Source organism: Delphinus delphis, chromosome 21, assembly GCF_949987515.2.
Source record: "Delphinus delphis chromosome 21, mDelDel1.2, whole genome shotgun sequence".
Classification (NCBI taxonomy): Eukaryota; Metazoa; Chordata; class Mammalia; order Artiodactyla; family Delphinidae; genus Delphinus; species Delphinus delphis.
Window position 1 is genome coordinate 21,206,732 of NC_082703.1, and position 24,030 is coordinate 21,230,761.

The following is a 24,030-nucleotide window of genomic DNA, read 5'->3' on the forward strand; positions in this document are numbered from 1 at the left end:
AAAAAGACCTGAGCACACCATGTTATCTTTCGGAAAAGGGTTGGTTGGTTTATCATCAGTGTTTCTTTAATCCTTCTTTCATGTTTCTTATGGCTTGCCTTTTTTTCTTTGCGTAGGGAAAACAGAAAATCTATGACCTGGGCTCACCTTGGCTTATAAAGATAGAGAAGATAACTTTTATGGAGGTTAAGAAGAGAGGAAAGAAAGAAATGTTGAAGAGAAAGGTGGAAATAACGAAACTGTGTGTGATGAGTAAAGGGCAGGAAAAAATAAAATTGCCATGTTTGCGTTGTCTTTTCGAAGAGAAAGGTGGCGATGCTGCAAGTTTAGAGCCTCCGCCACTAGGTGGTGTCATGGGCTCAGGACAGCTTGGTGGTTTCAAGACTGTGGGAAGGACACCTTTTTGGTTTGAAACAAGTAGTATGGGAGATTAAATTGGGAAAGTAGGTAGAGGTCAGATTGTCAGAGATCTTTAATACAAGATTAAGAAGGATGTACTTAATCCGAAGGATAAGGGGAAACACTGAATATTTCAAACTATGGAGTGACATTACAAAGAAGTTTTAATGAGACTAATTTCATTGCAGTATGTGGGCTAAATAGTATGGGGGCAAGAAAGCAGGAATACCAAAAGGCGGTTCACATGCTGTGCCTGAACAAATACAAATATGAACCAAGTGGCAGCAGCAGAAATGGAAGAAGCACAGTTTTGAGAAATTGAGAAATAAAAAAATGTCAAGTCTAGATGACTTAAGATATGGAGGTTTGACAGTTAAGATAAAAAGTCATAGAAATCCTGAATTTCTGGAGTGTGTGTGTGTGTGTGTGTACAAAGAGAGAAAAAGGAGGTGGGGAAAGAATGTGTACCTGTGGAGGGTAGAAAGCTGTAAAGATTTTAGTCCAGTCTCTAGTTTTTCAAATAAAGAAATGGAATCCAAGGATTAATTAACTCCCTTGAAGTCACACAGATGATTAGTGACAAAGCCTGGGCTAGATCACAGGTTTTACGACTTCCAGCTGCTTTTTTTAATTTGATTTCTTAGATTGCAAACTTGGTGATTTGGAAAGTGGTGAAACTCTTCAAGGACGTAGGAAATTACTCTATTTTCAGTGGAATAGCTATTATTTTGCAGTGGGAAGTGGCTGAAGACACTGTATAACTTAAGTCTGAAGGTATCCCCGGGGTGGGGGAAGTTGTTCCATGGCACTTGTTGGAGGTTAGGGTGGAATGCAGGCTTCTGCGGTGATCCTTTGTGATAAGGGCAGAGGGGATGATGTCTTTAAGGGTAACAATATGTGTGTGTGTGAAAAGAGTTGAAAGAAATTTGTAGTGACGAACTGAAAAGTGAAAGGGTTGGTGTAGCTTATAAAAGGGTATTGGAGAGAATCAGGAAAGTTTAGTGCTGTCCATCCTTTACGCGTTCTGTATGGATCACCTCTTTGTTTTAGGCAGTTTGTGACAGTATGAAGGACACATACGGGGGAGGAGGGTGAGTAGTGTCAAATCGGAGATTGTCAGGGAGGATGAGTACTGAGAAAAGGGCATTAATTTTGACGTTAGCCTTTGACACCAGAAGAAGCTGCTTCTGTTGCCTGGGTGGATCTGAGGTCACGTGGAACAGTTGAGGGTAGAAACAACAATGTCTTTAGTGGAGGGAGTTCTAAGGAAGTCAAGGTAGCACTGAGAAACTACTCTTTGCAAACATAAGAAGGTGAGAAATAGGCTCTTGGCTTGAAGGAAGTGCAGGTTTGAATGAAAGCTATTTTCAGGGGGAAAGAACCTGTGTGTATTTGTGGAGTGCTGAAGGCAGCTGCAGCGGCGGCAGCGGCGGGGCACTTGAGTGTGAGGGACAATTTAGGGAAGAGCTGCAGGAGAGGCACAGTTTTATGGCATCAAGGATGTCTTTATTTGTAGCTTGGGTGGTTCGCATCTCCTCGGAGATGTGGGAGGAAGAGAGAGGAGGGGAAGAGAACATTTTAAGGAGAGGAAGTGGGGGGAGTCTCTACCACGACTTCCACGTACTTACTATACATGGAACGTTCACTTGCCTGATCCCGTATTTAGTGAAAGGCCGAGGTTTGTACCTAAATACAAAAGGGAGCATCATAATTTGATCCGTAATGAAAACTGTACTACTTTGGGAGTGGAAGAGTGGCCAGTATTAATGACTGCCAAAACATCATTTAAATGATTTCTATTTGCAGAGAAAAATATATTAGGTGAAATGCTCTTATATCACAAGAGGGTAAACAGTCTGTTTATTGAGCTTCTCTGTGGGCAAAGTTTGCCCTGGAGTGTGGGTGAGGAGAAAGTGGTTGGCGGGATGGGTAATAACGGAGAGTGGTCATGTTTTGGAGCGCTGAAAGAGGAGAGACTAGCACAGGGATGCCTAGTCTAGCCAGAAATGTACACATAGCCCTTGTTTGTTGGTCTTGTCTTTTATGTCACAATAAAACAACAACTAGAAACAGTCCTCTTCAGACTACCCACTGAAGTAGGTAAATTATATAGGTTCATTGAGTAGGTAAATTACATACTAGAGTTTATACGGAGGCTATTTAAAAATTAGGAAGTCTGTTTAAGTTAAGGGCAAGAAAACTTCCAAAAAATTATTTCGAATTGATTAAATCATGTTAATGCTGAAGCTTTTAGGTTCTGGAAAAGAATTATGTGCCGAGGAGAGGGATTTGCAGTGTGTACTGTCAGTATGAATAGCTTGAAGACTGTTCTCAGTTAAATTGGAATCAGTTGTTGATCATTTGAAGGCAGTATTTAAATTAAGTCATTGCTGGAGTAATCAGACTTACTGCAGCTCCAATCAAAGCTAACAACATACAGAGTTAGCAGAAGCAGTTAAGTGATAGATACCAAGCCTGAGCCTGCTGTTCAATTCTGGGTTCATAGTGCCACCCACCCCCATTTTTACTGAAAAAATGTATTAAGATGGCTTAAAGAGATTTAGTATGTACCCAGAAATAAACAAGATCTACCCATTAATTTTTCAGTGTTAAGAATGAACGCTTTTAAAAGTACTGTCTATGGCTATTATAATTTATTAGAGAAATGCAGGGGTTTTTTCTGTTGTAAATGTCACCTGGAAGCTGTGAATTGGTTATAGCTGAGTAACAAGCAGGCTTTCTAAGACAGACACAGTACTCTTTTTTGACTCCTGTTAAGTGATTTTAGAGGTCATTAAACGTTTATTTAATATACAATATTTTTAAAAAGCAGGAGCCATTTACATTTCATATTGTCTTTTAACAACTTTGTGACAATTCTCTTTGGAAACATAGTCATCTCCCTCACGATTTAGACATCTCTAGAAAGTACTTTTAAAATGTGACGCTATTCAAACCGAACATTAAGCTCTAAATTTCAGTAATAAGTTCAATTCTAGTGACGCTCTCACTGATGTGGATACAAAATGGGAGTATGGTGAGGGAAAATACAAAATACTTGAATATTTTTGTGTATTTTTATTATCATATGTGGCATGGAGAGTCTGATACTGTTTCCCTCTTGGGTAGAGAGCTGGAATGACTAATGGCGTGTGTAAGAGTTGCGACTCTAAATAATAAACATACATTTAACAGAATGTATGCATTGTGTAACGCAGTGTCCCACCTAACGCCCTGTCTCAAGCATCTGAAACATCCGAACCTTCAGCTTTAGATCTAAATGTTTGAACTTATGCAGCTGTGTTCTCAGCACGGGGCTGTGTTCTGTTGTGTGAAGCCTGTGCGGTCACAGATTGGAACACTTTACATGAAAGTCTCGCAAATGAAGAAACATGAGCATATTAATATCTGACTTCTACCAGAAAAATGATCTTTCTCTCTTATTTATGGAGTTTCAGAAATCTGTACTAAAGATATTTAAGCTTTGGACCTGAGGCCCTTTTCCCTAAAGACTGAACTAAGTAAACATTCTTTGTTTTCACTTTGGAAAATGCACAGAAGAAATCCTGGATTACTGTAAGTTCAAGTAGTGTGATCACCCTCTAAATATCAAAGTGTAGCCTTTGGGTAAAATGGTTTTTAGAGTTTAGTTTTCATAAGCGTGAGCACTAGGTAATAATGTACTTTTTTAGATGAAATGGTATTAGTACCTTTTTAGGATTTGTGTGTGTGTGTGTGTGTGTGTGTGTTTCCCCTGCTTTACTGTTTGTTTTGCATAGAGTAACAGCCATAATTTTTCTGGCATTCTAAGGTGAAACGTGAGTTCACAGTTCTCAGGTAAATTACTGTAAAGTTAACAGGATCTCCTAGAAAGTGGAATTTTTTTCTGATCAAAAGACTTGCATTTAATAATTTAATTACAACGGCATTCTGTTAGCCAAGTTTGCAGAGTAAATTCAGGGTTTTAAGAGGTCTCAGTTATGAACGTGGTCGAAAAAGTTTATTCCAGCTGTGATGTGTCCCGTGAGAAGAACCGTGCGTGGTGGGTGAGTTGTGAAGGGTGAGCCAGGTGTTTGGGAATCCAGCTGTGAGAGAGAAGTGGGTGGTGGCAAAGGCTGCAGGTGCTGCTGAGGGATCCTCGAGATGCCGTGGGGAGGGAACAGCTGCAGTGGTTTGGCATGTTGAGCCTTCTCCTTGTGCCCTGGGGGTGAAGGGCATGCCCAGGGCACCAGCGGTGGTGGGAGTAGCATGGCACCAGCCAGTATTAATGGGTCATTTTCAAGGTCTCATGTTAGGCTTCAAATGTTCAGAAAGATTGGTTTGCTTACCATTGTCATTGTCACACCACTGTTACTTGCTTCTGCTCCAGTGGCTGCTTTGTCTCCCTTGCTGGTTCCTCTCGTCTTCTGTCTTCTAGATCTTGGGGAGTAGCACGTCTCTGTCCTTGGTTTTTGTTTCTTGTCTCTGTGCTCTCTCTGTGGGTGATCATTTAGTTCTGTGGTTTTAAATGTAGCGTCTTCCATATTCTCACAACTCTCAAGTTTCTCACTCCACGGTGAACCTTTCCCACACATCTAACTGCTCGCTTGAAGTCATTACTTGGCATTTCTACCTTAACATGTCTAAAGCTGAACCCTCAATCATACTCCCTAAAATCCGTTCCTCCCTCAGTGCAGGCTTCCCTCTCTTGTACCTGACTGCTCAGTTCTTGCTCAGTACATGACCTCTGGAATCTTCTTTGATGCCTCTCTCTTTCTCTCCTTCCGCCTCTGCCCTCCAGTTCATCAGCTGGTCCTGGAGTAGATCCAAAATGTCACCCTTCTCCCCACCCCCACGAGGACCATTGAGGCTGAGCCACCGCAGTCTCCCACCCGTGCTGTTGCAGTACCTTCTAACTGGTCTCCCTCCAGCTTTTGCCCTGGCTGCCCTCCCTTCTCTTGTCCACCCAGGTACCAGAGCAGCTCTTTCACTTTAGGTTCGAGCATGTCACTCCCCTGTTCTTGTTTTATTTGTAGGAACATCCGACGTCCTGCACCCTTCATCCATGAGGCCATACTGATGAAAACAAATGATAAAGACATTAGGAGAGAATAGACAAATCTCCCTTACAGAAGAACTCTAAACGATTTATGTAACATAACTCTCCACCCCTAAGTGTGGACTGCACGTAGCGACTTCCTTCCAAAGGGCACAGTAGGGGAAGGGGGCAGCAAGTACCCCGCTGCGGAGAAACCCGACAAGCGCTGCTTCAACCCAGTGAACAGGGTCAGCATCAGCATCGATGTGATGTGATGAAAATGGCACTTTACCCTGTTCTCTTCCTCCCCTCAACGCATAGCCCCAGTCTAATCATGCGGAAAAACATCAGACAAATTCCAGTGGAGGGACATTCTGCAAAATACCTGATCAGTACTTCTCAAAACTGTCAGGGTTATTGAAAACAAGACAAATCAGAGAAACTGTTACAGTCCAGAGGAGCCTAAGAGAATATGATGACTGAATGTAATGCGGTTGTCTTGGCTGGTATCCTGGGACGGGAAAAGGGCATTGGGACTTAGTGAATTACAGTGTATCTATATTATTTCATTAGTTGTGACACATGTACCATAGTAAGGTGAGATGTTAACAGTAGGGGAAACTGTCTTTGTAATTTTTCTGAAACTCTAGAATAATTTTAAAATGAAAAGCTTATCTAAAAAAGGATCTCCTTTATTGCTCTCCGCTCACCCACAGTGCCAGGCCACCACGGTCTTTCTCCTTGTGGCGCGTCTAACTAGTACTTCTCTACTGGAGATGACTGAGCTTCAGGGGCCATTTGTACTGTCTGGAGACATTTTTAGTTGGGGTTGGAGGGAAGAGAGGCTGCAGGCCTTTAGTTGGGTGGAGACCAGGAATAATTCTAAATGATGCCTAGGACAGCTCTCCAGCCTACACACCCCGTCCCCCGGCCAAGAATCATCTGCCCCAAATGTCAATAGTTTTGACGTTGAGAAACTCTTGTCCTTTTTCGGGGCCTCTCTTTCCCTCCATGTTTCTGGCTGCAGTCTTCATTTCTTTCTGCTTTATTTTTCTCCTTAGCACTAATCATCAGCATCTGATAGACTCTTTGTTTCCTTGTCTCTCACCAGGAAATGTATCTTCCGTGAGGATTTGTTAGTAGTTTGGTTCACTTTCGTATTCCCAGCATGTAGAACTGTTCCTGACCTGTGGTAAGCTCTCATTAAATGGGTGATAAATGAATCAAATGACCAAAGAAGTGAATTAATGATAAAGATAACATATATATATATATATATATATACTAAAAATTCAAATAGTAGAGAAAAGTGAAAATGTGAACATTCCCCCAGCTGCCTGTCCTTCAGAAGTTACCACCATTAACAGTTTACTTCTTATCTGTCCAGAATTTTTTGGTTCATTTTTAAGCACATCCATGAACTATGCATATAATTTATCTCCCCTCCCTTTTTGCAAACATAAATGGGATCAGTTTAGTTTTTCCACTTAATGTATCTGGACATCTTTACATGTCAGTGTATAGAGTGCTGTCTTATTTTTTTAATTACTGCGTAATATTTTATATGTAGAATTAAGCAAAAATATTTTAATTGCTTGCAATAGAATCCTGGTTTAATACTTTGTTGTAAACTGGATACTAGTAACATTATGTTTCCTAAAACAGAAAGTGCTTGTGCTACATCATCTTTTCAATGCTTCTTTAAGACATTTTCTTTACGTTTTATCCCTGGTTTGTAAATGCTTCAGTACCAGGATCTTTGCCTTTTAAAATAGTCTTTAACTCCATGTACCTAGCACAGTCTGTCTGCTAGCAGGTTCTTAATACCTGTAGGTTGAATTCAGTCATGAATCAGAGTTTTCACTTGTTTTGATAAAATTATCGGTTTGTTACATAATCCTCAAATTTCCCTGAGTATTAAAACTGTTGACCAAATTAAGAGATAGTTTTGGGAGAAGATTGTCTTCTTATTCTGTTTAAATCTTAATTGTTGTTCTAGAGGCCAAAAATTCTGTCTCATTTTCTGACTTTATCTGCTGAGAAATCATGGTTGCTAAAGCACAAGTTAGGGTGCCCGACTTGGACAGGATTCAGTACCAATTAAGCTTCTCATTGCCTTCAGCATATCAGGTTTTTTCTTTTTTTCCTTAATGAAATGATTAATGGGGCAAAGTTGGCAGTTGGCTGAGTTAAGATACTGTAAATTAAAGTTGCCGTGCTAATTTCCCCTGGCTGTTTGGCCAGCCCTTCAGTCTGCTGTTTCTCTTACCTTGGGGAGCAGTCCCGTTTCCCGAATATTCATCTGAGGGGTCCTTTGCCAGGGCTGCAGCGCTGTCCTCTTCTGACCATTCTTGGACGTTTGTGAAGCTCTGTTCATTTACGAGGTGAATTACGTTGGCATTTAGGGGAACAGCTGCTCTGAAAGCGATTGTCCTCCCCCGCCAGGCCTCAGCCCAGTGAACTGCCTGCCTTCCCACTGGTTCAGGGTACCCCTTTCTCACATGTCCTCTTTCCGCCCACCTCACCCTTGGACCTCCCTGCAGTGCCTTCCACCTTGCTGCGTTGATTGGGCCCCTCTACGCATGTTTGCTTAGATGATTTAGCTTTGTGCCGACCCTCTGTGCACTGGCTGTTGGCAGCAGTGGTGATGCAGCAGTGATGTTGCCAAGATTTGTGTCCCTGGTTTAGGGAGGGCAAGTTCTGTTTGACATCAAGCTCTTGCCTTTTGTAAACTGACTGTTTGGGGCTCAGATTGTTGGTTCAGAAATGACTTCAGTATTAAACTTGGTGATACATTTATTTTAATACCTTTAAATAGTTAATACAGTGCTAAATGAGACAGTAAACCCTTATATTATGTAGGGAGTCAACTTAATCATTCTTATAAAGAAATAATATAATTTCAGGATAAATTTCTAGATGAGATTACAAGCTATCATTATGAGAGGTTATATAAAACCACTGTTGAGAGTTTTTTTGGTTGTTAGCTGTCCGAAGCGTCCCATGGTCAGGATACTGTAGTAGCATCAAGTCTGTGAGCTTTTGAGCACTTCATTTATTATATACAAGTAAATGGAAACAATGTTCACTCCCTTTTTTAGCAGTGGCTTATACTTGCCTTGAAGATTGAAGTGCAGGAATACAGTGTAGTTGTTGCAGCTGGAAGACCTTCATCTGATGCTCTTTAAGATTCTTTGAGTCATTAAAATAAAAAAAATTGTTCTTAAACTTAGTAATTCTAGAAATATTAGCAGTATTGATACTTATATTGGAAAACTATTGCATTTATTCATATTCTGTATAGATGGAAAATACTTTATTAAAATGTGAGGTCTGGGCTTCCCTGGTGGCACAGTGGTTGAGAGTCCGCGTGCCGATGCAGGGGACACAGGTTCGTGCCCCGGTCCGGGAAGATCCCACATGCCGTGGATCGGCTGGGCCCATGAGCCATGGCCGCTGAGCCTGCGCGTCCGGAGCCTGTGCTCCGCAATGGGAGAGGCCACAGCAGTGAGAGGCCCGCGTACCGCAAAAAAAAAAAAAAAGGTCTAAAACCTTAAGAAAAGTACACTTTTTGTTTATTTCCCTGAAGCAATGATTCTTATTTTCTTCCGTTGCAGGTTCCTGGGAGTTAAGCGATGGGGAGGCATTTGGCCTCGCTTCTGCTTTTGCTCCTCCTCCAGCATTTTGGAGACAGTGATGGAAGCCAAGCACTTGAACAAACTCCTGTACAGTTCACACATTTCCAGTACAATGTCACAGTGCATGAAAATTCTGCAGCGAAGACCTATGTTGGGCATCCCGTAAAGATGGGTATTTACATTACAAATCCATTGTGGGAGTTAAGGTACAAAATTGTCTCAGGAGACAATGAAAACCTATTCAAAGCTGAAGAGTACATTCTTGGAGACTTTTGCTTTCTGAGAATAAGGACCAAAGGAGGAAATACAGCTATTCTTAATAGAGAAGTGAAAGACCATTACACATTGATAGTCAAAGCAGTTGAAAAAAATACTAATGTGGAAGCACGAACAAAGGTCAGGGTACAAGTGCTGGATACAAATGACTTGAGGCCATTATTCTCACCCACCTCGTACAGTGTTTCTTTACCTGAAAACACAGCCCTGAGGACCAGTATTGCAAGAGTCAGTGCCACGGATGCAGACATAGGCACCAATGGAGAATTTTACTACAGTTTTAAAGATCGAACAGACATGTTTGCTATCCACCCCACCAGTGGCACCATAGTTTTAACTGGTAGACTTGACTACACAGAGACCAAGTTCTATGAGATGGAAATTCTTGCTGTGGACCGTGGCATGAAATTGTACGGGAGCAGTGGTATCAGCAGCATGGCTAAGCTGACAGTTCACGTAGAGCAGGCCAACGAGTGTGCTCCTGTGATAACAGCAGTGACGTTATCACCATCGGAATTGGAGAAGGACCCAACGTATGCCATCATAACCGTGGATGACTGCGATCAGGGTGCCAATGGGGAAGTCGCTTCTTTAAGCATTGTGGCAGGAGACCTCCTTCAGCAGTTTAGAACAGTGAGGACCTCTCCAGGGAGCAAAGAGTATAAACTCAAAGCAGTCGGTGACATTGATTGGGACAGTCATCCTTTCGGCTACAACCTGACACTACAGGCGAAAGATAAAGGAAGTCCTCCCCAGTTCTCTTCTGTAAAAGTTATTCAGGTGACTTCACCACGGTTCAAAGCTGGGCCAGTCAAGTTTGAAAAGGAGGTTTACAGAGCAGAAATAAGTGAATTTGCTCCTCCCAGCACACCCGTGGTCATGGTGAAAGCCACACCTAGCTATTCTCATTTGAAGTATGTTTTTAAAAGTACACCTGGAAAAGCTAAATTCAGTTTAAATCACAACACTGGTCTCATTTCCATTTTAGAACCAATTAAAAGACAGCAAGCCTCCCATTTTGAACTTGAAGTAACAACAAGTGACAGAAAAGCCTCGACCAAAGTCTTGGTTAAAGTCTTGAGTGCAAATAGCCATCCCCCTGAATTTACCCAGACAGCCTACAAAGCATCTTTTGACGAGAACGTGCCCATTGGTACTACGGTGATGAGTGTGAGTGCTGTGGACCCTGATGAGGGTGAGAACGGGTATGTGACTTACAGCATTGCAAATTTGAATCACGTGCCGTTTGTGATTAACCATTTCACCGGTGCTGTGAGTACTTCAGAGAACTTGGACTATGAGCTGATGCCACGGGTTTATACTCTAAGGATTCGGGCATCAGACTGGGGCTTGCCGTACCGCCGGGAGGTTGAAATCCTTGCTACTCTCACTCTCAATAACTTGAATGACAACACACCCCTGTTTGAGAAGATAAACTGTGAAGGAACAATTCCCAGGGACCTAGGTGTAGGGGAGCAGATAACCACTGTTTCTGCCATTGACGCAGATGAACTGCAGTTGGTGCGGTATCAGACTGAAGCTGGGAATGAACTGGATTTGTTCAGCTTAAACCCCAGCTCCGGGGTATTGTCATTAAAGCAGTCGCTCATGAATGGTTTAGGGGCAAAGGTGTCATTTCACAGTCTGAGAATTACAGCTACAGATGGAGAGAATTTTGCCACACCATTATATATCAACATAACTGTGGCTGCCCTTCGCAAGCCAGTAAACTTGCACTGCGAGGAGACTGGTGTGGCCAGGATGCTGGCAGAGAAACTCCTGCAGGCCAATAAGTTACACAGTCAGGGAGAGGTTGAGGATGTCTTCTTTGATTCTCACTCTGTCAATGCTCACACACCACAGTTTAGAAGTACTCTTCCAGCTGGTATTGAGGTGAAGGAAAATCATCCTGTGGGTTCCAGCATAATTTTCATGAATGCTACTGACCTGGACACTGGCTTCAACGGAAAACTGGTCTATGCTATTTCTGGAGGAAATGAGGATAGTTGCTTCATTATTGACATGGAAACAGGAATGCTCAAAATTTTATCTCCGCTTGACCGTGAAACAACAGACAGATATACCCTGAATGTTACGGTGTCTGACCTCGGTCTGCCACAGAAGGCTGCTTGGCGTCTTCTGGAGATCAGAGTTCTGGATGCCAATGATAACCCACCTGAGTTTTTACAGGAGAACTATTTCGTTGAAGTGAGTGAAGACAAAGAGATAAATAGTGAAATCATCCAGGTTGAAGCCACAGATAAAGATCTGGGGCCCAATGGACATGTGACGTACTCTATTCTTACAGACACAGATAAATTTTCAATTGACAGCATGACTGGAGTGGTTAAAATCGTGAACCCCTTGGATCGTGAAGAACAGCACGTGCATTACGTAAAGATTGAAGCCAGGGATCAAGCCAGAGAAGAACCGCAGCTGCTTTCCACGGTGCTTCTGAAGGTGTCATTAGAGGATGTTAATGACAACCCACCCAAGTTTATTCCCCCTAATTACCGTGTGAAAGTTCGAGAGGACCTTCCAGAAGGAACCATAATCATGTGGTTAGAGACCTATGATCCTGATTTAAGTCAGTCTAGTCAGGTGAGATACAGTCTTATGGACCACGGAGAAGGAAACTTTGATGTGGATAAGCTCAGTGGAGCAGTTAGAATCGTACAGCAGTTGGACTTTGAGAAGAAGCAAGTGTATAATCTCACTGTGAGGGCCAAAGACAAAGGGAAGCCCATTTCTCTGTCTTCCACTTGCTACATTGAAGTTGAAGTCATCGATGTGAATGAGAACTTACACCCACCAGTGTTTCCTAGCTTTGTGGAAAAGGGTGTAGTGAAAGAAAATGTCCCTGTTGGTTCATCAGTGATGAAGGTATCAGCTCATGATGAGGACACAGGAAGAGATGGGGAGATCCACTATTCCATTCGAGATGGTTCTGGTGTTGGTGTTTTCAAAATAGATGAAGAAACAGGTAGGTGTGTTTTTATTACTGTGGTTTGCTCTTCCCTTTCATTTTTTTCTAAAGTAAATATGCCCTGTGCTGGCTCCTTCACAATTCCCCGTTGGCTTCTGGTAGGGCGCAGTGCATGTCCATACTTTTTGTCCTGTTGCACATGTCTTTGTATAGTAAGCCATGAGGATGGAACTAGAGGAACCTGAATGAGTTGGCATAAAATGAGTAGGAAAAAAATCAGAAAAATTGAAATCATTACCACTGATAATATACAGGTTTGTTCTGTATATTATCAGAAGCATGCTTATGGTTTTGCTGTAACTTTGAGAGGCCCTTCCAGAGTTTTTCCAGCTAGTAAGGTTGAAGACTTAAAAGACTACTCCACTACCTAGCATGCTATTCAGACATTCGTGCACACCTGCAAATTAGGCAGTGCACAGAGAGAAGACTCTGTTCTAAAACTTCATGCTGTGATCTGCTTGACTTAGTACCTTCTTGGGGTTTTGTTTGAAAGGCAGATGTAGGCTGTAGAATGTCAAACTGAGGGGACCTGGCTTTGAATTGTGGCTTTTTCAGTTGTTAATTTGGTGGTCTGGACAAGTTGATTACCTTTTTAAAACTGACTTTCTCCATCTTTAAGATGGGGACACTCAAAATTACTGTAAGATTTATGTGGGCATAAAGTGAAATAACATGTGTTAGAGTCTATTTAATGTCTCTTGGAAATGGTAACAATGCTCTGTTACGATATTCTTTCCCCTAGAATAAGGTCCTAAAAACCAGAACATCCAGGATAGCCAATTTATGCTAGAGTGTGTATTTTTTTTTTTACATTTTGTACATATCTCAAAGTTAGCTGCCTTTCACAGAGTTTATAGTTATATATCAGTCTCCTTTGATGGGGCGTGAGCTGTGGTATTAGTTTGCTGGGGCAGCTGTAACAAAGGTCTGCCACAGACTGGGTGGCTTAAACAAGAGAAATTTATTTTCTCCCATTTCTGGAGGTTAGAAGTCAAAGATCAAGGCAGAGCAGGTTTCTTCTGAGTCCTCTCTCCTTGGCTTGTAGTTGGCCATCTTCCCCCTGTGACATCACATGATCTTCCCTCTGTATGTTTGTGTCCTCATCTCTTCTTGTAAGGATACCAGTCATAGGGGACCATTCCCTAATGACCTCATTTTAACTGCTTTATCTCTTTTAAGGCCCTGTCTCCAAGTACGGTCATGTTTTGAGGTACTGGGAATTTAGAACTTCAGCACATGAATCTTGGGGTACACAGTTCAGCCCAGAACCACCTTTAAGGATGGGCTTTTAGCTCATGTATTTTCTGTCCTCAGCACCTAGCAAAAAGTGCCTGGCGTGTAGAAGCTGCTCATTAAATGGTTAAAGGCTGAATGAGTAAATTAATGATTATTTTCGCTTTGAATGTTCTGCTTTCTGAGAATGCTAGTGGAAATAGAAGGAAACTGGGTAATCGCAGCAGTAATCAGCCATAGGTGGGGTTCAGTTTGTTTATTAATCTCATTGATGTTTCCTTTATGAATATGTGCATTCTAAAAGGGGTATTTTTCTAATTACATTAAACCTTTAAGTTTTTATTCAGTAATAACCACAAATAAGTTCTTCAGTCAATACTCCCGTATCTAATAGGTGTATAGCACATGAAAAATAATTATTGTCCTAGAAATAAGTGATTTTAGAGACTATACAATTTTTAATGTGTTTTTGTTTATTCAGGGGGTTCTTTTTCTAGTGAATTTTATACCACTAGCATGTGGTACAGATCTGCAGATTACATGCTACTAATCTGAAATACCTGTAATGGTTCAATTCAAGAGAAAATAGCATCACCAGCAGCAGTTAGTAATCACCCATCTGAAGAGTAGAATGGATCTTTTTTCTTTTCATACTCTCTGATATGAATTAGTTTTCAGGTACAATGGCAACATAGAAAAATACCCAGGATTTAGTAACTGAAGCTGAAACTATGAAGTGTTTTTGTGAATTTCATAAGGACAATTTTTCCTATTTTTTTCTTTTCCAAGGTGGGCTTTGAAAGTCTGTGAAGAGAACTGTTGGAAGTTAAAGTTCAGACAGAAAATAGAAACAAAATCTTAATTTACATTTCCTTGATGTCTTAAATTATATGAGCACAGCCTTTTGGATTTTTTTCTTTCAAGTGAGAAGAGTATTTTTATTGTTGCTTTTTAAAGACCTATTTAGAAACTAATACTTTTCGTCTATAAATTTAAGAGACTGGGATATTCTTACTATCAAGGGAGGTGGGGTAACCAACCAACTGAACAAGGCAGTATTTATTCTGAAATATATAATTTATAGTAGTTTTCAAGCTGAACGGCAGTGCCAGACTTTTCCAGTGGTAACTTAGTGAGAGGCCAGGGGATGAGTTGGGATTATGGGCAGTGGGGTAGGAACTGTTACGCATTGGTATAAAGATTGAGATTTAAAGGTGAGAGAAAAATTGGCAATTTCTAGGTGTCATCTATTGCGCAGTCCTTGCTTTACAGAGGAAAATACATAGCACGCAGCAGATTTATGTTTGTGTGCTTTTTGAAATTGAATGAAGGTGATGTAATAATATTTATACATTGCAAGATATTTTCTTTTTGGCAGTAGAATTATCAGCCCAAGTTATTTTCCAGAGACCCCTGGCAAGGCACTTGGTATCATAGTATAGAATTCTTTCATGAAAAGTCGGTATGTTTGTGCAGCAGAAATACTAAAATTAGATGTGCTAATTTTTCACGTGGGGTTTGTCTCACTGATTTTGAAGGCAGGTGGGAAGTGTGGAGAGGTTCCTGTCAGATGAAGAAACGTAGGGGCAGTTCAGGGACACCATTGGGCACGCCGTAGGACACAGCAGTAAAACTCCGGTGTGAATTGGAGTTGGCCTGGCCCAGTTTGGATTCATTAGCACCTTTCAAGAACTTCAGTCTCTGCTCCTTGCCCGTTTCTGCTGAGCCTCCTTTCTCTAGGGATACGTTTCGTATGGGGTTGATGTCTGTGGGCCTGTACAGAGCTGCTGTGGGTGTGGAGCCCACGAACCTGCCCATCTCATGGTCTGTTTGCTTCCTGCCTTTGACTTAACTTTAAACTCTGTAGTGTTGGTTGAATAATATAACTGAGTTTTTGTGGTGTTTTACCTATTTCAACATTGTCACATACGCATATCATTTGTATGCTTCTCATAGAACAGAGGATATATTCAGCTATCTGAATTTAGTTCTTATTATTTTTAAGATCCTCCTTTTTCTTTAAAAAAAAAAAAGCCTACTTAAATTTGAAACACCCCCTGACAAGTTGTTTTCTTTGGAAATGGAAATTCTATGGACTACCTAAAATATGTAGTTGGATGAACAGCCCTGTCAACTGAATTCTGTGCATCTTTTGCTAATTGGCTTTGCAGGGAGGCCACACGTACTTGCAGTATGGGGGTGACAGTCATTTGACTCATCAGATAATCTCTCACTGTGTCATATGCTTTTCCTGGAGAGGCTGCTGGCTGTTGTTAGTTAACTGTTCTGATAAATCCAAGCCCACACGATTGCTTGTCCATTTGAGGTTTGGAAAGGTTGAGTGTTAGGTGAAACACTATTTGGAAAGTCAGTCTTGTTAGAGAGCCAATGTCCAGTGCTCTAATTAAATCTTCTTCCCTTTTTGTCTCCTTAAAATCTACAGTGAGGGTTGTAAAGCAGGTTTAACAGAAATGTTAGTGGAGTACGTATCTTGGAAGCATGTGTAATTTCACATTTAGGTTTTTATTTTCCTGACTTTATACTTCTCAGCGTTCACCCCATTCTCACTTCCAATACATTCCTGGTTGCCTTGTTGTAAGCTTCAGAGTTGAGCAGAGTGGAATCTTGGGGCTTCCTCCTGGAGAACTGTGGAATAATGATGAGGACCCATCCAAGTTAATTATTACTTGAGCACCAAGTAAAATGTTGCGGGTTTTTGCTAATTTTTAAAACTAAATAATCTTTAAAACTAGCAAAATGCTGGGCTTCCCTGGTGGCTCAGTGGTTGAGAGTCCACCTGCCGATGCAGGGGACATGGGTTCGTGCCCCGGTCCGGGAAGATCCCACATGCCGCGGAGCGGCTGTGCACGTGAACCATGGCCACTGAGCCTGCGCTCCACAATGGGAGAGGCCCGTGTACCGCAAAAAAAAAAAAAAACAACCCAGCAAAATGCTTGGCCAAAAGTTTCTTTTCATTTGTTAATAGGACCTTGTATTGAAGCAGTGTTTATTAGTTGAGCTCTGTTGCACCCATGTCTGTATTGTAACGGGATGTCTTTTAGGTATGTTTTCCCTTCTGCGTGGAGTACTTTGGTTCAGTTTGGCTGTTGTAGTGTAGTGCAGCCAAGCTGGAGCGTTTCCCCGTTGTGACTCTACATATTCGGGGAGACCAAGTATTTCACTAAGATAAAAGCAAATTTCTGAACTTATTAGTGCTGTGTTACTCTTAGACTCCCAATCCTGCTTTCAGGATTGAAATTTACATTTTGATGAAAAGACTTGGAATGAATTAATATGGAAGTACAGCTGTTGCAACAAGATAAGTCACTGTTCATGAAATATGGGAGGGAGAATAAGGACTACATTTTTCTTGAGAGAACCTGGCTACATTCTCATAACAGGGGAGCATTATTGCACCATTCCTGGATCACCCGTTTGGAGACTGGCTCCTGGCCTGCCTTATGGGATGCAGGAGGAATGAGTCTGTTTAATGGGAACAGAAGGGAATTCCAGTCCAGACTAACCTTATTGTTGACTTCAGTGAGAGGGAAAATGTTTCTGGGGATTCTGTCTGGTTTGGCCAAACTCTGAGTATTTAATTATTATTTTGGTTATTCACTCAAGTTTAAAAAACCTTTTCCCAACTTAAAGTAGGATATTCTGCATACAGCCAGGGACCTATGTTTTTTCCTAGGGCCACTTCTCTCATGACAGAAAGTAGAATGTAGAGAAAGGCTCTTAATGGGCTCAAGCATCATGACCCAAAAGTCTGTAAGAGTGGCTGAGAGCTGGGTGGCCGCTAGAAGTGTGGTCTAGTGTGGTGGGACCAGGAGCTGGGTCTAGAATTCCGGGCAGCAGGAACTTAAATAGATACTGGTGGGAGGCCCGTTAGGGAGTGAAGAAATTTGCTGATGAAAGAGCTTTTGTGTTGCCATCTCCTCCCTTAAGTGGCCACAGCTGCTGTCCTGTTCTTTTCTTTTTGTTCTCCTCCTCAGAAAGTTGAAGAGAAAAGAAACTGATTTCCTAGCCAACAGTGAGATTGAAAAATCTGGCTTTGGCAGAAATTATGTGATGATAGTGTGCTGTTGCTGTGTCTGGAAGTAAAGAATCTGTGAATCTGAGTCAGGGCAGGGAGGGCGTGGTAATAATCCCACTGGGGAAGGGACCCTCCTTTGAAGCAGGAGGATTTTAAGGTGAAAATAGGATCTTATTAGAAATCCTAAGGAAATTCCATTTTGTTTTAAGAGGAAACAGAGGATCAGCTTCTCTTTAGTTATTTGTGTGATATTTAATGAGTTGATGCTTAAAGTACCGAGTGAGTGTGGCTGGAAGAGGGGTGGGGATATAAAGCCCTGTGATTCCAGGTGGTGTTACGTTGTTTAGCAGCATGTGGTGAAGGCGTGCAGTGCCCCGATACAATCCTAAATGATGTGTGAGGGCCAGAACCTGGGGGGGGATGCGGTGGAAACAACTTGAAGTATGCTCTCTGGCTGCATGCTTTCGGCGATAATGACAGTAACGATGAGGGGCGTCACTGTAATAACAAACCACAGAGACTTATTGAGTGTCACAACCAGTGCTGGTCTAAGCACTCTATATGTATTAGTTTACTTAATCCTCACAAGTACCAGATAGTTACTGTTGTCCCTATGTTACCGATGAGGAAACGTTCACAGGTTAAATAAGTTGCCTAAAACCACTTGAGTACTAAGTGGCAGAACTAGGGAGCGTGTGCATGCAGACACTGCATGGGACTGCCTCTTGCTCAAGAGTGAGTGGTCTTGAGATGCCCCAAGGGAGCCCATTTAAAGTTGAGTGGGATTCTGGGCTGAATGGGGGTGGACTGGGCTGGGCTGGGCTGGACCCTTCAATCCTAAATTCGAGGCTTGGTCTTGAAGGAGTATTGACTCTGAGAATCTTCCTCCTTCATTTTTTCCTCAGAACGATGGATTGCTCTTCGGCACATTTAGTAGAACAGGATTTTAGCGTTACAGAGTGGTAGCACTTAAACAATTTAAGATTATTGCACTGAACTGATTAGTAGCGGGTGAATCGTGTTGAGTAATATGGTGAGCTTCCATGTCTAGTGGAGATGGACAGGTGTCTCACCTGTGTTTTCAGTTGTGAAAGTATGACCCTCTCATGAATAAAAATGCTGCCTGTGTGAACTGTACTGGATGTTAGTTGAAGCCTCTTTTCATGGAAACCTTGTTTTAGGTGGTTGTTAGGGTCCTGGCTAACCTTTGAAACCAATTTAATGCACACAGTAGCTGAAGCCGGCTTAACCCGCACTTCTTCTTTGCATGGAGTTCCTCGTAGCTGTTGTCTTGCATTGTCGTCCTCGATGCCTTGGCCTCAGCCATTGTCCTCGCCACCATGTGGTGTGTGGCATGAAAGCCTTAGTGAACCTGTTCTCCTTCTCAACCCTCTTGGCAGGGAACCATCTTTATGTTCTAAGAGTGTTGAAGAGTTGAGTGTTCATACCTTGATGAGAGGCGTATGTGTATAGAGATTTAATACCCCATTAACCTCTAGTCTGTTCTTTCTGTATTGCCTGCCTTGCCCAATTATGAAAATTGAGTAGATCTTAAACTTTAGTTGTTTGTCCATGTTGGATTTTTTTCTTAACCATTTTGTTCCTGTTGTTTTGACTCTGGATTGTTTTAGTTCATAAGTCTGGGTTTGTCAAGTATTTATTATCTGTTAGTTTGTATTTTGTGTACTCCTTTATTTGCAGCTACCTTCATGGTACGTAGTTTTTAAAAAACCAAACCATGTTGCTGTAAATAGTGCATTCTCACCGTACAGGACACAGTGCCACAAAGCACGGTCTTTCATGTCTTCGTTCGTTACTGGGAATAAATGGACTTGGGAAGATTGCTGTTCAAGGGCACATGGCTGAACGTGTTGAATTGGCAGTCATCCAGTTTAACGGCAGTGATAAAAGTCAAAACTATTCACATATATACTTCAAGGGCCAGTCTTATCAACTAACTTGCCTTGGCAATTGAAGTACTCTTTCTCCCCTCAGAATATCTGCTATCATATTGAACCTGTTTCATTGCTAGTCCTCCAAGTAGCTGAGTAAACTGACCTGTTGAAAGAGAACCTTTAGACGTGTCTATTTATTTTATGCTGGAGAAAGTCTACCAAATATGGTCTTTTTAATTTAGTCCAGTTGATTTTTCCTTTTTTTTGTTAAAAGTTACCCAGCTATTTCTGTAGTTTCTTAAGACTTCTTTCTAATTTGCGCTGGTTTAGCCATATTGTGCGCTTATCTTACTTTCTTCATATTTATCACCATCAGTATATAATTATAGTTAACATTTATTGAATGCTTACTGTGTACTAACCCTATTTTAAGCTCTTTGATTGTCTCATTAGATCATCACAGTAATTCTTGAGTAGAATTAGATGGTAATATACTCTGTTCATTGAATTTTGAAATATTTGTATGCGTATATATTTTAATATTTATTTACTTGGCTGCATGGGCTCTTCATTGCAGCGCGCGGGCTTAGTTGCCCCGCAGCATGTGGGATCTTAGTTCCCCTGGTCGGGGAACCTGCGTCCCCTGGAGCTAAGGCGGAGTCTTAACCAGTGCACCACCAGGGAAGTCCCCATACATACATATTTTTAAATTAAGTAGTGTCATAGGAATTGATGTGGTTTAAGGTGTGACACACTGAGGGTGTTCTGGTAATACAGAGATGGTTCTTAAGCAGGGGCGTTCCATCTCCACGGACTCCTCCTTAAAGCTTTTTAGTGTCCCTATTACATGAAGTCCCAGCTCTTCAGCATAGCCTGTGATGCCCTAGTAAACTTGCCTCCCTTTTCCAATGTCCTTTGCCTGTGCTGCCCTCATCAGCTCCTGTTCATCCAGGTGCTTTAGCCAGTTGGGGCCAGTCCCTTCCCTGTCACCCTCTCACGCCTCTGGGCCCCATTGTTTCCTATCTCCCTGCCTTTGGGTAACACACTGACCACTTGATCGGCTCTTATTTTCTCTAACTCTGCTTTAATAAATCTTTCTTGACAAGCTTTCTCCTTCATATGGAGCTAATTCTTTTCTTGTATGTATTTTTTTTTCACTTCAAGTATCACTCTAGTGTAATTGTTTATTTACAGTCCTTTTCTCAACTGTCAGCTCCTTGTGTGGGTAGATTCTAAATCTTTTACTACTGGGTTCATGTAATAGGCACTCTGTAAATATTTGTTAGGTTGGCCTAAAGAGCCAGTGTTGCCTCTTCTGAGAAGCCTTTCCTGAGACCAGGTCGTTAGCCTGCTTCTCTTTGTTCCCCTTTCGGTATATGTCTGACTCAGAGTCTTTTGGTTTATTGGTCTTTTTCATGTGTGTCACCCAGAACTCAAAGACAGAGCACAGTCTTGCTTATTTTTCTGCCCGCTCCTAAGCACGGTGGCTGACATAGCGCTGCATAGCCTTTGTTCCACAAACAGATTGCAACGTATAATAATGGTAGTCATGAAAGGGGTGTCAGGCCTTTCTTCTACTGCCCTCCCAGATACCTGCATCCAGATCTTCAAAACAGTGGTTCTTCATGCTTTCAGAACCACAGAAACTTTTGAGAATCTGTTGAAAGCTGTATATTCTCTCTTCAGAGATTCAGCAGTTTGGTTACAATACCAGGGGCTCATGAAATGCTAACTCTGTTCATGGACCCTCAGTGTCCTTGGACCTCTGGTTTTAAGTCCCTCTGTTCTAGAGGTTTCAGGGTGGCCAATCCTCACAAGCTCTCATAAGGGAGGACCAGAGGGCAAGGAGAACAGTGATAACGATGGTGACAGTGGTTGATGACAGGCATTTTTATAATGCTCCACAGCCTGCAAGTATTTCTACGTACATTACATGGCACTTAGTCTAATATGTGCTTATACAGTGGGTTTTATTTCTACTTTATAAATGAAGAAGGTAAACCTTTACAATGGACAAATAGAAGTCACTTTTCTATATATTTGTACATGTGGGTAAAATGTACAGATTCAAGAGAATCTGTCATCCAAGGCTATTTCCAAGTGAAGTAATAACCTATAGTTCTTTGCAAACCTGTATCTTCAGATAAACCTGTCTCCCCATTAAGGTGTAAAAGACAAACAATTATAATAAAATAATAAAAAATATATCCGTTTTTAAGGTAGGCAGCTGTCTGGGCCAGGATTTGATCTTTAGTATTGCCAGCTTACCGTAGAAATCCTCCATAGCTCAAACTACTAGTATGCCTTTATTAAGGTAAAATAATGTGAGATAGCGCAGACTTCTAATACTGAACTTAACTTTCTTGACAGACTGGATTTTTATTTAAATGGTCTTAAAAATCAGAGCATTTGGGATTTAATATACTGTTTTAGTTCTGTAAATAGTCCCTTATTCAGTACAAAAGAAAAAATTTGATGAGTAATGCTTATTTTTAAGGCTACTGTTTATTATAAAAGGAGCATTAAATAATTTTACAGTGAAAGATGAAATTAATCTGTGTGTGGCAACATTTTCTGATTTGTGATTTACAGGTATTGATATTCATATCAGTTGCAGTCAGTGTGTTATGTCAGTTTTTGTAAACAGTGATTTTGGACTCTTTCGTGAAGTAATATGTTTTCTTTATCACAAGTTGAAGACATTTTGTTAGTTTAAAACAGCTTTTTGGAAAAGGACTTTACATTTGAATTAACTTTTAAAGTGTTTTAAAACAGTTCAACCATAAATTCTTAGTTAAAAGATTCTCTAAGATCCATTTATTTTTAGTTTTTGTTTGTTTGTTTGTTTGTTTTTTAAATCTTGGCCACACCTCTCATGGCTAGTTTCCCTGAGCAGCGATTGAACCTGGCACTGAGCCTGGCACTGGCAGCGCAGTGAAAGCACCGAATCCTAATCACTAGGCCACCAGGGAGCTCCCTGCTTTTAGCTTGTCATCGTTAACTGTTTTACTTGCCTGTTTAGTCTTAAAACTGGTTGACATCAAGCTGTCTCAAATATCTTTATCTTGTTGCAGTTCTTGGCACACAGCTGGTAGTCAGTAAATACTTGTTCAGTGATGGTCATCTTTTGATAAAGCCAATAAATGTTTGTCACATGACGCTATTCTTCTTTTGATTTTTTCCTCAGCTGAAGGTGTGTACATTTTTAAATGAAAAAAGACGAGTTTGCCATGTAAAAACCAAGTTAGTTCGCTGGTTGAGGCATCAGAATGGAAACCCCGTTACTTTTAAAGGATAGATCTAAAACAATTTTTTAAAGTATTTTTTTCTTAACAGCGTGATGACTTCATGTAGAAGATGAAAGCTGATTAGGAAAGCATGAACATGAATAATATCCATGTTTGTTTTTAATTAGCTCAGTGTTGTTGGTTTTAGAAAGAAGTCAAACTAAGTATCACATCTACAGAATATAAAGCTTTATAATTTAAGGCCCATGATTTTTCAAATACTGTGTTTTGCATAGTGTATATTAAGAACTATTCTAACATTTAAAAAAATCTGCTTTTGTCATTTTATGTCTCACAATAGGAGCTGTATGAGGGCAGGGACCTTTGTGTTGTTCCTGCCTGTATTGCTGGTGCCTAGAACTATGCCTGGAACGTAGTAGGCACACAGCAAACACTTGGTGGATCGGTACAGTTTGAACTTGAAATAGATTGTTACCAAATAATAAAAGGAAACACATATCTAAGTAACCATCATTGGGAAAGACCTTTTAAATTTATTCTACTGGGAATATATAGAGAAAATGATAAAGGGGTAGAAAGGTGTCATATGTGCTATAGGTCCACCTATTCTTTTAATGCAGTTAAAACTGATCTTCCATTTAAAATGCCCTTTTTCCCATACTTCTGAAATAGCTCAAAACAAAAGAATTAGAGTAATAGCCACAACAAAACTTCAGTGGCACTGCCGATTCCTTTTGTTTATACTTTGCCGGCTCGAGAAGCAACTTCAGTTGTCAGATTGGGTTTACCAACACCTAGAATGAGAAGTCCTAAATTCTGTGGCTTTCTAGGTGAGTATACCTGCCTTAGGGATTGTTGTTTTCTTGGGCTGTAGAATAGCCTGTGTCATTCTCTGGGAAACATATTTCTTCTGTTTTAAGTACTAAAAGATGAACATCCATTTATATTGTATGTTATTTTGCAAACATTTAACTCTTGAAAGACTTCCAGATTAGTAGAGCCTGTTTTTACTTGCTAGTATCATTATTGATGAATTTCCTAAAGCTTAAAAGAAGTAATTATTTCTAGAGTCCTAGAGTATTTTTGAAACTGTCAGTTTTCTGCGATAAATTGAGCACATATAGATGTACTCTTCTAAAAAGCCATTTGTTGTTTATTGTAAATCTCTTGGTTATTTCTGTTAATGGGGTGCTATTTACTTATAGCAAACCCTTCTTTTAAAGCCTAGTAGAATTAAGGAGAAATTCAATGAGCAGACTGACTATGTTAAGGAGAGTAATATATGTAAAAACTAAAAATATT

The 24,030-nt window shown here is 40.9% G+C and overlaps 1 protein-coding gene across 3 annotated transcripts in view; it reads left to right on the forward strand.

Moving 5' to 3' along the window:
• The window catches only part of FAT1 (FAT atypical cadherin 1), a 119,950-nt gene that overhangs the window by 6,393 nt on the left and 89,527 nt on the right, over positions 1–24,030 (forward strand). For all 3 annotated transcript variants that reach the window (XR_009517868.2, XM_069540291.1, XM_060001166.2), the window contains exon 2: positions 9,034–12,313. Coding sequence is in view for 2 of the 3 variants with exons in the window: in XM_069540291.1 (XP_069396392.1) it covers positions 9,052–12,313 (3,262 nt within the window). In the remaining variant the exon portion in view is untranslated. The remainder of the gene's footprint in view (positions 1–9,033; positions 12,314–24,030) is intronic.